At 36.5% G+C, this 16,021-nt stretch overlaps 1 protein-coding gene across 29 annotated transcripts in view; it reads left to right on the top strand.

Annotated features, from left to right (window-relative positions):
* LOC139977145 (uncharacterized) overlaps positions 1 to 16,021 on the top strand; it is a 98,658-nt gene that overhangs the window by 17,836 nt on the left and 64,801 nt on the right. For 22 of the 29 annotated variants that reach the window (XM_071986287.1, XM_071986264.1, XM_071986263.1 and 19 more), the window contains 10 exons: positions 1,221 to 1,472; positions 3,416 to 3,667; positions 4,244 to 4,495; positions 8,098 to 8,328; positions 8,678 to 8,920; positions 9,543 to 9,773; positions 12,129 to 12,371; positions 12,485 to 12,715; positions 14,808 to 15,050; positions 15,669 to 15,899. In XM_071986287.1, coding sequence (XP_071842388.1) covers positions 1,221 to 1,472; positions 3,416 to 3,667; positions 4,244 to 4,495; positions 8,098 to 8,328; positions 8,678 to 8,920; positions 9,543 to 9,773; positions 12,129 to 12,371; positions 12,485 to 12,715; positions 14,808 to 15,050; positions 15,669 to 15,899 — 2,409 coding nt within the window. The remainder of the gene's footprint in view (positions 1 to 1,220; positions 1,473 to 3,415; positions 3,668 to 4,243; positions 4,496 to 8,097; positions 8,329 to 8,677; positions 8,921 to 9,542; positions 9,774 to 12,128; positions 12,372 to 12,484; positions 12,716 to 14,807; positions 15,051 to 15,668; positions 15,900 to 16,021) is intronic. The other 7 variants (XM_071986265.1, XM_071986268.1, XM_071986269.1 and 4 more) reach the window with 7 other exon arrangements.

The raw sequence follows: 16,021 nt of genomic DNA, 5'->3' as shown, positions 1-16,021 counted from the left end.
AGAAAGAGAACAATTTGGCTGAATGGGTATACTGCTTGCAGTGAGACAGGACAAGAACATACTATTTATGGTAGTATTTTCATTTATTATTTATTTTATTTTTATTTATTATTTAGGTTTACAGTCTTGTTCAGGGCCAAGGCCCTCTCACACGACTTTACAACCCTGGTCATTGGTAACTTGACACACCAAAGTGTGCACAATTCAATCAATCTCTCCCCTGGGGCACCACAGCGCACCACAACCACGTGTCCCCCGGGGGACTTTCCCAAAGGGTGCAGCCACAAACCGGCGCACACAACTATATTTACAAGTTACCTCGCAAGTCCCCATTTATACACCTGGGTGAAGAGAGGCAATGGAGATAAAGCTACTTGCCCAAGGACACAACGCAATGATCTGGCCAGGGCTCGAACCTGTAATCCTTAGATCACAAGTCCACTGCTTAACCACTTGACCACACTGCCCTTGACATTGTTTCTTTCACAGGTGCAGCTAAATCAAGTCAAGTGAAAAAACAATGTATCTGTTGTTATTTCTGTAGTCAAACATCAATCTTAATAGTTAATTCTTTGTTTAGAATGTAAGATGAATCTGTGATACAAACATTTATGTCAGATTGACAATCTGCATTGAGCACACAAAAAAATAACCTGTTACATGTTGCAATCCACCTTTGAGGGTTACTGAAGGACATTTGATTCTCGTTCATTGTTTGTTTGATTTCAGTGGATACAGAGCACACCATTACACAGGGCTCTAGGAGATAAAATTCCTGACTTAAAGAACCATGAGAACAATATTATTGATCGTTTTAATTTAATTTGCTTAAATTGCTGTAGCTAACACTGCTCCAGCTTTCCAAAGCTGTCCAGATGTGACTGTCAATGCACCTCCTGGCAGCGGTTCAGCTAGTGCATTCTATTCCTTGCCAGTTTGCACAGATATACAAGATGGTGTTTTAACTTCTAGTTGCACACTGCCGAGCGGTACAATATTTTCTGTAGGGAGCACAGATGTTACATGTGTGTGCACAGACAGTGGATCACAACCGACATTGTGCACATTCCAAGTGCAAGTGAATTGTAAATACTTCTACAATTCTCTATCATCATTACTTAAACTAATACATTTTCTTCATGTTGCACAAAGACTATTTAATGATGCACCACTAAGGGAGACAATGTTTATGAAATTTTCATGATTTTCATTTCATTTAGTTGTTGCAGCTAACACTGCTCCAACTTTCCAAAGCTGCCCAGATGTGACTGCCAATGCACCCCCTGGAAGTGGTTCAACTGATGTATCCTATACATTACCATTTTGTATAGATACACAAGACATTTTTGTCATTTCCACATGCAACCCACCTAGTGGTACAACATTTCCTGTAGGGAGCACAGATGTTACATGTGTGTGCACAGACAGTGGATTACTATCAACATCTTGTACATTCCAAGTGCAAGTGAATTGTAAATACTTCTGCAATTTTCTGCTATCATTACTTTAAACTAATTGTTTCCATCATGTTGCTATCTCATCACCTTCAGTTAATATTTGTTCTAATATACATTTCTTGTGCATTTTCTTCATGTTGCAAAGTAACATTTCCATTGAGAATCATCAAATTAAACAACTTGCATACTTTGCACATTCAATTTCCTATATTTAACATTTTTGTTCTCTCTCACATGCACATACCTCACTTTTTGCTTTAAGGCTTCAAACAGTTAGTGTTCCTATTGACAAATTTGTAGTGATTTGCAGCTGTGTGTAGGCCGGCTAGGACAGTTTGGCTGTTCTGGTAGCATTATCATATATTATAGTTAAGGACTTAGTATTGCAATTGAAAAAGGAGGGCAGTCTCAAGTGACACTTGCTTGTTAACACCATAAACAGTTTATGGTGGATTAACTTCATACTTGATATGTGAATCTGTCTTTTTGAGTACAAGAACCCTATTGAAATTGGTGGAGGTCAAATGTCATTTGTGGTCAACATAAGTCAAAGTCTGTAAAAGCTTGTAAACATTATAATTCAAAAAGTACAGTTATGTGGAACTTCATACGTAGTATGTATAACCAAGGGCGTATGAACCGGCGGGGCTGGGGGGCGCCAGCCCCCCCAGTGAAAAATATGGAGGGGCGGAAGTATCATTCTGCCCCCCCCCCCCGCTTTGCAAGTCAGAAAACCCCTTTTTCATTTCCAAATGAGAAAAAAATCTCATTTGGAGCACCAAATTGCATCTTAAGGCCAGGTGAAAATGCAAAATTATATACAAAATGGAGTGGGTGGGTTGAAGTGTGCTATATTGCACCAAATTGCATCTGAGGCCACCTGGAAATGCAAAAAAATCCAAATGGGAGGGGGACACCCTCTCCCCTTAGACCCCTCTCCCAGGTCGGCCATCAGTCTTCAGCCCCCCCCCCCCCCACTCATAAGTACCTTCCTACGCCACTGTGTATAACCAGCTTAGTAAGTGCAAGATCCCTATTAAAATTGGTAGAGGTCGAAGGTCACATGAAATCAACATTTGTCAAAATATGTAATCCTTGTAAAGATGTTAACTCTTAAATCAAAGCTACAATTAGTCTGTGAGTTCTACTATGCTATGATTTTGTTTTGGTGAACAAAATTTGGTCACATTTTAGTTCAGTTCAGTGAACAGGCCCAATGTAAAATAGATCTAAAGTCATCTTTAACTGTATCATCCAGGACTTGAAATCTTCCTGTAGTTGATACCCTTGTGTTGGGTGCTGCAAACAGACTTTAGTGGCCCTGATCAGTTTTCACACATGGAGCTTCAAGGGGTCAACAGGTTATCTCAAAATTGGCTCAAGGGGATAACAGGTTATCTCAAATGGTCTCAAAACTGGCCTTGTTTTCTGTGATTTATATTAGATGGCTTTGGCAGTTAGTTGTAAAAATATTTCACAGTGTTTAAACAATGTCATGTTTATACTCTCATACTCTCATGTGTCTATTTATCACCTTGGATAACTGTTCTTTCTGGATATTGAAACACTTTGGAATAAAATGTCTATACTGTAAAATCCTCACCAGTGCATTAATTGGTCAATGCCTACAAGTGAGTGCTACCAATAAGAGATGGATGTACATCTCTTATCTTGTCTGGTTCTCTCTTAATACTTGGACAAAGTTTACTCAAGTTCTTGCCCAATATAAGTCAGATATGTAGAACTATATGGAAAGGAATAACAAAGCCATGTGGCTTTCTGGTACTAATTTGCATGTTGTCATCTTCACTGTAGTCCTGCAGAAGGACTACAGTGCATTTACTTCACCAGGATAATTTATATACATTTGAGTAACTATAGCCTTCACTTTTATAGCTGCTCCAGTGTTACGGACCTTGACTACAGTGTTGCCATGATTTTCATTTTATTTACTTTAGTTGTTGTAGCTAACACTGCTCCAGCTTTCCAAAGCTGTCCAGATGTGACTGTCAATGCACCTCCTGGCAGCGGTTCAGCTAATGCATTCTATACCTTGCCAGTTTGCACGGATACACAAGATGGTTTTGTAACTTCTAGTTGCACCCTGCCTAGCGGTACAACATTTCCTGTGGGGAGCACAGATGTTACATGTGTGTGCACAGACAGTGGATTACTATCAACATCTTGCACATTCCAAGTGCAAGTGAATTGTAAATACTTCTGCTATTTCCTATCATCATTACTTAAACTAATACATTTTCTTCATGTTGCCAAATAGTGCATTTCTCTTAAGGCTCATTTATTATAGAAAACTTCATTCCTACTTGAGAGTTCAAACATGTACTGTAGTTGGTGTTCATACTAATACAATGTAATTTTCTTTGGCTGCTCGAGTAATAAACTTATTTTTTTCCAGAGTTAAAGACTTCATCTTTATTTTGAAGAAGAGGACAGTCTCAATATATTTTATTCTTCACCTCTGCATGAATCTGAGAGCAGACTGAGCCATTTATTACACAGAATGTGCTAGCTTAATAATGGAATAAGACTAGATGTTCAGATGAACACAATGTAGTTCAGATTCCTTCATCTTCTAAGTGCGTTCTGTACTTACTGAAAAAAATGTATAGTCCTGCTGAAGTCTACAATCTACTTTTAATATTTGATAGTTTATTTTCACTTGAGGTGATGTAGACCTCATCATTACACAACAACATTTTCTTGATGCACCACTAAGGGAGACAATGTTTATGAAATTTTCATGATTTTCCTTTCATTTAATTTAGTTGTTGCAGCCAACACTGCTCCAACTTTCCAAAGCTGTCCAGATGTGACTGTCAATGCACCTCCTGGCAGTGGTTCAGCTAATGCATTTTATACCTTGCCAGTTTGCACGGATACACAAGATGGTTTTGTAACTTCTAGTTGCACCCTGCCTAGCGGTACAACATTTCCTGTAGGGAGCACAGATGTTACATGTGTGTGCACAGACAGTGGATTTCTATCAACATCTTGCACATTCCAAGTGCAAGTGAATTGTAAATACCTCTATAACTTTCTACTATCATCATTACCCAAACTAATTTGTTTCCATCATGTTGTCATCTCACCACCCTCCAGTCATAGTTCTTCTGAAACTTTCACTTTAACCTTCAGTGTGAGTCACCCTTTTGACTTTGATGATCATTTCACAATAACTGAATGAAGGGACCTGCCTCTTACGATATATTATATTTAAAAGAACAGTTCTGAATACTTTTATGTTTTCTTCAAATTATGCCCCCCCCACAAAAAAAAACACACTACAACACCATAGTGTTATTGTCTGAATTTAATTCTGAATAGAGTAACTTCAACGTCCAGGATGGAGAGCAGTGAACTTAATTAGAATCATCAGTGCTAACAACTAATGAATCAATTCAAAGGTCAAATGCACTCATTGTTTTACTTCAAGTGGCGTACTCTTGATCTCTAGCCAATCTTTGGTACGAAGAGTGGACCAAAGTAGTACCAGTTTTAATAGAGTTTGAATGACTTGGAACCTGTTTGTAGACTTATTATACAGTCTTGCAGTTCAACCAAGATTTGATCTCTGGAAGCAGTGTAAATCTGTGAAGTCACATCCAAGTTTCTACCATTGAAAAATTTGGGTCACTGGAGTCTTTTAAATCTAATTTTTTTCTCAAGCTGTAAATCTTAGGAATATATACTTTGTTGTTTTGAATTTGTTTCAGGTCATGGATGATGAACATAAACAGGAGACCTCTGAACTACTCTATAGAAAAAAAATCATTTCTCTTGAAATACCAAGCTATTTGAGAATGTTTTTCACTGTACTTGTTTATTCTATAGGCAAGATGACTAGATTTGAGTCAAGAAGTATGACAGAGCACTGAGTTGGACTCTTTGTTCCATTAAACAGACACCAGGATCACTTTTTAATGTTTTTGAATCTATCTTGCAGCATAACCTTTAGCTTTCCCAACAACTTTTGTATCCATTGCTGTATGTATCTCCATCTAGGTGATCAACTGGACCCAAGCCTGATCTGTATTAAAAACCACCAGGGCTATATACGCTGTCTATAGCCAAAAGCCTGGAGGTCTTATTCCTCATTTTAGGGAGAAACACTGTAAAGGCTACATTGACTTTGCAGATCAGGCTGTTTGCTCGGTGTTCAGCATTATAAACAAAATTAATTAATTTTGAATCTCCACATGTTTACATTAGACCCTGTGCTGAATACCTGACCTCGAGATCACTGAACAGGAAAGCAAGGTCTTACCTTACTTACCTTTAGAGCTCAACTTGCTCAGCAATGCTCTGTACTTTTGAAGAGAAAGCGAATAAAAAGTAGTTGTGTATGTTTACAAACAGCAGTCAAACTAGCGTGTTTGAGGTACTAAACAACAGGCAGACCAATTTGCGGATAATAGATATTAGGCTTAATAGGGATGGTCATTACATTACCATGCTAAGAAGCAGTATCAGGTCAATGGTTTATCACTTTGCGAGAAGAATGTGCAAGATTAACTTGGCAAATATATGCGGGAGCACGATATTCCCTCACATATTTTTGTTATTAACAAGTGTAAGAGTGCTCCAGAAACGGTGATTGTGTAAATTGCAGACAGCTTCTATTTTGATTAAAGGAAGAACAAATGGAATGCATGATAAATTGAAACGAGGAAGATAACTTTGAAGTCATGATAAAGAGAGGTTTGATGAAGTTTATCTCTCTATTTTAGGTAGAAAGACTAGTTAACTTGGTTTTAGACATCATTGTACACTTTTTCAATCTTTCCACTCACACTTCATAGTAGGTTCTATATCTCTTTAGCTAACCAAGCCTGCTGATTTGCAGAATGTTTAATACCAGCTGCTGTATTCATTGCAGCAGAAACAACATTGACATGAGTTTGATGCAGCTTTGCCTCGATATTGCCTGCTGAAAGCAACAGTTCCCTGTGTTTAACAGAGCAAGTAATGCATGTATCATATGGTAATAAGTGTTTTTCTGCAAAGTTGCATTTGGAAGTAGATGCATTCCATGGAAGTAATTAAAAAGCACAATTTCTGCTAGCCTTGTGCTTCAAGTGTAATATAAATTGATACATGTAAGCACAGAGTCTGGAACACTGTCACCTTGCACATTCACAATTCAAGTGATGATATTAAGTATTTGCTCCCATAGTGTGCCATATACTTTGTATATACATCAAAATGACCCTTTCTTCAGAAGCACTTAGAATTCTGAGTTTTTTACTTTAGTCAAAGCATGATTTCATTTGCATGTTGTACTTCCTCAACATTTTACTTTAATTAATGTCTGTTAACTGGTTCCAGTGTTTGCTGCTTGGGATATTGATTCCTTGTCAAAAGGCAAAGGGAATCTATGCAATGGTGATAGTGTGTGTGTAGTGCTGTGCGGAGTTGTTATTGTGAGAAGCTTTGTCTTAGAAACATAATAACTCAATAAGTATGGGGTGGATGATCATAATATGTGGTATGTACTAACCTTATAAATTTAATACAAAAATGCTATTGAAGTTGGTGGAGGTCAATGTCATTTGAAGTCAACAGAGGTCAAGGTACCAAACGATAAATACTGGAATACTGGGCTTTCCAAGTCAACTTTTCATTTTCTCTCTATAGTCACTTTAGTATGCCTATATTGACATTGTTTAAAATGGCATCCTATAATAATGGTTTTCTTAATTTCCAATAAAAAAGCAATTTATGAAAAGAATTTTCTTAATTTTTCATAACTTTTGTTTTACAATATTGACAAAGGATACATGTCATTAACAAAATGGGAAATGAAGTTTTGCAATAAACTAGGAGTACACCCTGGCACACCTCACCCCTCCCAGACTCTACTGCCCTTTCAGGAGTATATTTCACCAAGGCCCATTATCGATCTGTATCAAACTCTATGGCTTTTGTTGAAATAATTCAGCTGGATCATTTGAATTAAAAAAGCAGAGTGCCAAGCAATCAAATTTTGTAGTTTAAAAAATACCTTGTAATTCTGAGAGTATGGAGGGTGTACTAAAACCATTTGATATTACAGATGACATACTTTTCTTAAAAATGTTACTAGACTGCTTTTATAGTTGTGTGCTTATTGTGAAAACAAAGATTGTCACTGAATGTTGGCCTTGACACAAGGTATCACTAAGCAAGGTCTAGCTCCATAAAGACCCATGATATATAAAGCCAATTGGCTTTCTGATCTTTTTTTTTTCTGACAATGAAATAAGGACTGAGACAGTTTCGTACATTTTTAAATTTGTATTTTATTTTGGTATGGGCTACACAGGTTATGTTGGTTTAGCTTTGAAAGGAGACACAAATTCAACAATCATCTTTGGCCTATATGACAGATATCTTTGGTTTTGATTGTGCCTGACTGCAGTATTGCTTTTGAATTATTTTCTTATGACAAATTTTGTATCTAATTTTCAGTCATATGAGTTTCAGTGCTTTGAACTGTTTGATTATTTACTTGAATTTGGTTGTGCTAGCTATTTTTTTACTTTTAAAGTCATGTCTTAAAGAAAGGTGAACATTGTAGCCTTTCTTATTGTTCCTTCTTTTAGCTGCTGCTTTTTCTGACAAACCTTTTATTTCTTTACAGCTGTGAACTCTCCTCCACAAATTGGGTCCTGTCCAACGGATTTTACGACTATCCCAAATGGAAACCAATTCTTCGTTCAGTTCACAACACCTTCCTGTTCAGATCCTGATGGAAATGCAGTAACAGTGACATGTAATCCTGCTACTGGCTCTACTGTAGCCAACTTTCCTGGTGTTATAACTTGTATATGCACAGATTCATCTCAGGCATCTGATTCAGTTGCTTGTCCAGGTAAGTGTTGAATTCTTACTTGATTACTTTCATTCCTTCAGAAACACTTCATTCCTAAATTTGTATTCATCATTGCAATGGGACTGTTGCAAAGATGGGGTCATTTGTCACATTTATGAGACTGTTTATTTGTAAGTTATGATTGTGTTTGACTCCTTTGCAAAGGCTACACCAGGAATCACTAAGCAAGTTGTAACTTTCTATAAACCTCTTGAGGATTGAGAGGGTTGGCTTCATGGTTTATTTCGGTATGGGCTCTCCAGGTTATGTTAGTTAAGCTTTTAATGGGGACACAAATTCAAAATTCAATCTTGGCTTTCATTTCCCCTGTTTATCTTTCTCTATGAAGTGAACCAACCTCCTACTGTCCAGTGTCCTGCAGACTTCTCTGTAACAGCACCACCACTGAGTACATCAACTACTGCACCGTTCAATACTCCACAGTGTGTAGACAATCAACAAGCTAACTTCCTTGCTACCTGCACACCATCATCTGGATCTCCATTTAATGCTGGTTCAAACACAGTTGTATGTACTTGCACTGACAGTGGAGGTCTGACTGATTCCTGTACATTTGTTGTCACTGTGCTAAGTAAGTTCCATATCCATAATTGACACAGATAATTTGCATGATTGGTATCTTATTATTGACTTGATTCACCACAGTGCTTCATCTACATTGAATAGGTGTGTGAGCATATATATGATTATAGCAAAGAAAGTGAAAGTGTCTCATGTCATTTTGAAGCAATACCATATCACTTATATGGGATATCAAATATTTGTTAACATGTTCCTTAACTTTTAGTATGATAGATCTATCTCTTAGTCTTCACCAAGGTTGCATTTCAGAATTCAATAAATTAACAAGGTTTGGCATGAATCTTTGTGCTAAGTAGCTATTAAAAGAAGTATATATTTATTGGAGTCTGCTAGGAATGTATTGTAGGTCCACACTATGGAATCTATCAGAGTTTTTATTGGCTAAACAGTCTGCTGTAAGATTGATGCCAAAAGAAAGTAAAAGTATTCTTTGGCCTTTGGTGTAACATAGCTAGTCTTTGATATTATGCAGCATGTACAGACAGCTGTGTTTAAGTTAATCATGTCCTCTTTGCCACTGTAACTTAAATAATTCAAGGGTTTTCAAGCTTTCACAACAGTTAAATATGATTTTCTCCAACAGTAAAGTCAAACCTTTCATTTCTTTACAGCTGTGAACTCTCCTCCACAAATTGGGCCCTGTCCAACGGATTTCAATAGCGTTGCATTTAATAACCAATTCTTCCTTCAGTTCACAACACCTTCCTGTACAGATCCTAATGGAGATGCAGTAACCGTGACATGTAATCCTGGTGCTGGCTCTACTGTAGCCAACGTTCCTGGTGTTATAACTTGTACATGCACAGATTCATCTCAGGCAACTGATTCAGTTGCTTGTCCAGGTTAGACAAAATCATAAGTTGTCATTAAATAGTTTAATAGAATTAACTTCCAAATTTGAATTGTGTTCATGGCACAAGGCATAAGGTGTTGGACATATGTCATTGTGCTTTTCTTAAAGTTCAGTCATAAGAGAGGATTTTGTGCTGGTTTGTCATAGTTACTTGATAAAGTATGTAGTAGTTTATGTTGAAGTAGACATGACAGGAAATGTTGGTTTCAGTTTCGAGCAAGTACAACCAGAGACAGATGCACTGTTTGAAACTTTTTTCTGAACAGTGTGAACCTTATCCCATGTTCTTTCATCATGACTGGCAGAATTGAGAGACGAGCATTAGTTATTACTTAATAGTGTTGCCACTGTTTGGCGTCTAACGTTAGTCAAACAAAAAGTTCTGTTTATTCTATCTGGTATCACATAGAAAATGCTATCCAAGCAAGTGCAAGATAGCAGTTTTCGTAAACAGGAACCAGACTATTTTTGAAGACCAAATTCAGAGCTTTCTCAACTGCTACATAAATAATGAAACACTTTATTATTCCCTGCTGTGTATATTGGTACATTTATTTGATCAATCAGATTCCAAGTGACACATTGCCTTGATGTAACAATGTATAGGTTTAATATGGTGTTTTATTTGAAGGCCTGGATATGTGATATATGTGTTACATCTTGTTTGTTGAAAGGACTTCCCAGATGTTTCATTGTTAATATTCAGAAAGATGTTACTGGAATTGCCGGAATTATTTAAGGAATATAGGATGTATGTAGGACTGACTGACACTTACCTTGAACTCTTGCCAAGTTTTTCACAAGAAATTGTATAGGATCTGTCTACCAATTTGTCTATCATTACAGCTTTAGTGAAAGTTAGACTTGTTGGTACACTGCACGTCTGGAGAATTAAGTTGCTAAATGTGCACACATTGTTTTATAAAGAAAAGGATAGGGGAAGGAAAAGAGAAGCTCTTTTTTTTCTATGTTTGGTAAAGTTTAGCATTAATTAGTAATTAAGAGACCAAGATCAGACATTGTTATTTTGTGTAGGCCTATAATTGGTTATTAAACTTTTCTTCAAATTGTGGTAACCAATTAGAAGGGATATACATGGCAAATGGAGTATGAAATTAGAACTGTTAAAGGTTCTGAAATGTAATCATTCACCAGTTAGTGAAATCAATTGAAACCGGTAATAGTGATGGTTATTGTGAAGATAACAAGCAACAATTAGAAAGCATTGCTAAAGTATCCATAGCTTCTCAATACTATTGTGCTTGTTAACAGATAAAACAAAACAGACTTATTTCCAAGCTTAGAAGTTTGTATAACAGAATGGTTCTCATCAACTGAAGCTGATTGTAATAATGTATGGCAGATCTCACCTTGAGTGGCAATTATGGTGGTTTTACAAACTACAGCCTTAAAAACTGCAACAAACACACACTAAAATTGTTTGTTTGTATTGCAATGACTTTATTATCTTGTTTGCCTCTCAATTAATTCTAGATAATCAGTTAGAGAAAAGTACACATCAATCACATTTGTAGTAATATACAGTTGTCACTTAGAGAAGAAAGATAACAGGACCTGTGTATTGGATTAATAATTCATGTTACAACAAAGCCAAGACAGACAGCATCTTGTAACTTAGAAAGACTACTATTATGGAATGTTAGTGACATTGTTATCTTCTATCAAGTGAAAGCACAACCTTAAAAAATGTTAATAGTGAAATCGAGATCGACTGCAGACTGAGAGTCATAAGCCAAAGTGAATACTTTAAAGGAAACCCCTTATAAACATACTTAAATAGCACCTAAGACTTTCATGAACTCTTTATAACTTTTTGTGCTATCAAAGTATGTTAAGTCTAAGCTGATAGCTTCCCTTGTATTATGAAAGTCAATGATATCTTCATGGTATCATTTGAAATATATTTCTTATCTTAATATCATCAACTTAAATTTGATTTATATATGCAAGGTGGTGTAAGTGCTGCTTGGAAAGTATATTAGTTCACACATCTATTATACAAAATGCACTGCAACTGGCCTTAAAAAATATCTGTTAACTTAATGCCTTAGACAAAGCATAAACATGATATGCCTCATAACAAGTGACATAAAGGCTGGCTGCAATTGTTCTGCTTTTACACTTTAATGTTATCATTTTTGTCCCTGACAAGTAGTACTCAGTGACCTTGTGTAAAGTGCTTAACACAACATAAACTCTTGAGAAACTGAGAAATGGATGTTGAGAATTTACAGAAAGTTTCCAAAAGTAAAAAATGGACCTGTTCAAGATATTGCATTAAATCCTATAATGCCTTGTTTTGACTTTTTCTTTCTCTCTGAAGTGAACCAACCTCCTACTGTCCAGTGTCCTGCAGACTTCTCTGTAACAGCACCACTCCTTGGTACATCAACTACTGCACAGTTCAATACTCCACAGTGTGTAGACAGTCAACAAGCTAACTTCCTTGCTACCTGCACACCATCATCTGGATCTCCATTTAATGCTGGTTCAAACACAGTTGTATGTACTTGCACTGACAGTGGAGGTTTAACTGATTCCTGTACATTTACTATCACTGTTCAAAGTAAGTAAATTTTGTCACTGGTTTCAAAATACAGCTGACATCTAAATATACTTTATTATTATTTTCATCAGATATTCTTTTTTGACCATTTGTAACCTTTAACTTGTTTACAGTTCCAAATGCTCCTCCACAAATTGGGTCCTGTCCAACGGATTTTACGACTATCCCAAATGGAAACCAATTCTTCGTTCAGTTCACAACACCTTCATGTACAGATCCTAATGGAGATGCAGTAACCGTGACATGTAATCCTGGTGCTGGCTCTACTGTAGCCAACTTTCCTGGTGTTATAACTTGTATATGCACAGATTCATCTCAGGCATCTGATTCAGTTGCTTGTCCAGGTAAGTGTTGAATTCTTACTTGAATGCTGTCATTCCTTGAAGACTATGTTTCTAAGTTTGTATTCATTATTGCAATGGGACTGTTGCAAAGATCAACTTGTCACATTTATGAGACTGTTTAAATGTAAGTTATCATTGTGTTTTGATTTCTTGACAAAGACTACACAAGGAATCACTAAGCAATTTCTATCTTTCTAACCTCTTATTTTTCTGAAAACAAAATGAGGATTGAGAGGGTTGGGCTCATGGTTTATGTCGGTATGGGTTATCCAGGTTATGTTAATTTAGCTTTTAAAGGGGACACAAATTCCACATTCATCTTCGATTTATATGACAGAGATCTTCGTGGAGAAGAACTTTCCAAAGCAGCTAAGCAATATCTTGCTTGGTTTGGTAGAGATATTAGTTTGAAGTTGTGTCTGGTTCCTGTAATGTATTGAATTTGTGATGACTGCACCTTTTAATCATCTTTGTTTTTCTTTTTATATCATCAATTGATGTAGAATGTGAGGAGTGTTGACTCTGAAGCCCATGTCATCACTAAGTTATATTGGCAACACTGTAATAGGCTTGTACTTAGATCTTATGACAGCATTTGATGCAATTGATCATGGTATTCCCGTGATGAAGCTTAATCATTTAACGGTATTGATGGCAAAGCCCAAAACCTGCTCTCCAGCTACTTGTCAATGTACTTAATATGTAACTAATACATATTCTGATTATTCGAATGTCTCCAATAGAGTTCTACAAGGGTCCATCTTTGGGCCCTGACTGTTTCTGGTCTCTTTTAATGCCTTAAATTGTTCAATTCCAATGTTTCTTTGCAAATGACACAAATACTTCCATTTCCAAGAAGGGCTGGAATCAGTTAATATTTAAAGCTGTAAGGGCTATGAAGCAACTAATCTATTGGTTTGATTTTTCTAATAACCTTATAGTACATGGTGGTAAACAACATTTCATAGTTATCTCAAACAACACTCCTGTCAAGAAAGATTGTTTTTGAGGTAAATAGATATTCTTAAGTTTTCCAGTACGGAGTACTTAGGTCTTACCATTACAAAAATTGATCGTGGAAAGTGCATGTCAATGATCTATGTAACTCCTTACTCAAGTTTAATGGTATTTTCTATTACTTTAAGGACAGTGTTCCTACTGATAATGCTATGCAGGTTTATTATTCTTCCATTCACTCTAGGCTCACTTTTGGGATTGAGGTTTATCATACAGCCAACATTTGTGCCCTAGAGCTACACCTAATCTTGCAAAATTCAGGCATTGTTTTCCTTGCAGGAGGCAAAAGGAGTCTTGGCAATGGTGATGGTGTGTGTGTTGGTGTGCAATTGTGTGTTATTCCTTGGCTTGTAAACATGAATAATTCAAAACCGATATGGTTGGTGAACATCATTATCAAACAGTGATGTCATTTGTTTACTACTTATCCTTAACAGAAGATTTCTTTCCCATATTAATCGATTATTGGGAAAAAAAATTCACACCAAGGGAAATTATTTAACATGTTTATATCTCTATTGTCATATTTACAACTTGGAGAACTTCTAGCAGCATCCTTTCAATAACTTTTCTGTTATGGCCAGTTGTAAGAGAGCTGTCTTTCCTTGGATGTCAAAAGTTTCCAAATGCACTGTATTGCAATAAAGTTTGCATTTTATGGAGCTCTTGCACTGCCCCCTGTGACACCACAAAAGTAAATTCATAATAAGTGAAATGTTTTAGTTTCGACCATTTCTGAGCAAACATTAGAAAACTGCATACATGAGCTATTTGCAAACAGTAAGTATTCCAAATGATATCATGAACAGTCATTGCTACAGGTTTCTTGACCTTTAACAGATAGAACAGAGCACCTTTGTTCTTATTATGTTGCATAACAGGATGATGTCCCATCAGCTGAGGGACAATTGTGATGGAATAATTAAGAAGTCTAAAAAGCACAGATTCCGAACTGCACATCAAAGGAAAGTTTGTGAAAATGTTGCAATGCTCATGCAGAGAAGTGTTTAAAATTATGGACAAAATACATAACATCTTGGCTTTCATTTCCCCCTGTGTTTCTTTCTCTATGAAGTGAACCAACCTCCTACTGTTCAGTGTCCTGCAGACTTCTCTGTGACAGCACCACCACTGAGTACATCAACTACTGCACCGTTCAATACTCCACAGTGTGTAGACAATCAACAAGCTAACTTCCTTGCTACCTGCACACCATCATCTGGATCTCCATTTAATGCTGGTTCAAACACAGTTGCATGTACTTGCACAGACAGTGGAGGTCTGACTGGTTCCTGTACATTTGTTGTCACTGTGCTAAGTAAGTTCCATATCCATAATTGACACAGATAATTTGCATGATTGGTATCTTTTGATTGACTTGATTCACCACAGTGCTTCATCTACATTGAATAGTGTGTGAGCATAAATATGATTATAGCAAAGAAAGTGAAAGTGTCTCATGTCATTTTGAAGCAATACCATATTACTTATATGGGAAATCAAATATTTGTTAACATTTAACTTTTTTTGTATGATAGATCTATATCTTAGTCTTCACCAAGGTTGCATTTCAGAATTCAATTAATCAACAAGGTTTGGCATGAATCTTTGTGCTAAGTAGCTATTAAAAGAAGTGTATATTTATTGGAGTCTGCTAGGAATGTATTGTAGGTCCACACTATGGAATCTATCAGAGTTTTTATTGGCTAAACAGTCTGTTGTAAGATTGATGCCAAAAGAAAGTCAAAGTATTTTTCGGACTTTGGTGTAACATAGGTAGTTTTTGATATTATGCAGCATGCATAGACAGCTGTGTTTAAGTTAATCATGTCCTCATTGCCACTGTAACTTAAATAATTCAAGGCTTCTTAAGCTTTCACAACAGTTAAATGTGATTTTCTTCAACAGTAAAATCAAACCTTTCATTTCTTTACAGCTGTGAACTCTCCTCCACAAATCGGGCCCTGTCCAACGGATTTCAATAGTGTTGCATTTAATAACCAATTCTTCCTTCAGTTCACAACACCTTCCTGCACAGATCCTAATGGAGATGCAGTAACCGTGACATGTAATCCTGGTGCTGGCTCTATTGTAGCCAACTTTCCTGGTGTTATAACTTGTACATGCACAGATTCATCTCAGGCAATTGATTCAGTTACTTGTCCAGGTAAGACACGATCCTAAGTTTTCCTTAAATGTTATAAGTAAAACCACCTTGTAAAATTTGCATTTTATTCAGCACGAGGCATATGGTTTAGGACATATGTCATTGTGTTTTTCTTAAAGTTC

This window comes from Apostichopus japonicus, chromosome 12, assembly GCF_037975245.1.
Source record: "Apostichopus japonicus isolate 1M-3 chromosome 12, ASM3797524v1, whole genome shotgun sequence".
In the NCBI taxonomy this organism is placed as follows: domain Eukaryota; kingdom Metazoa; phylum Echinodermata; class Holothuroidea; order Aspidochirotida; family Stichopodidae; genus Apostichopus; species Apostichopus japonicus.
The sequence above is the reverse complement of the archived record's forward strand: the minus strand, read 5'-3'. Positions and strand labels throughout refer to the sequence as shown.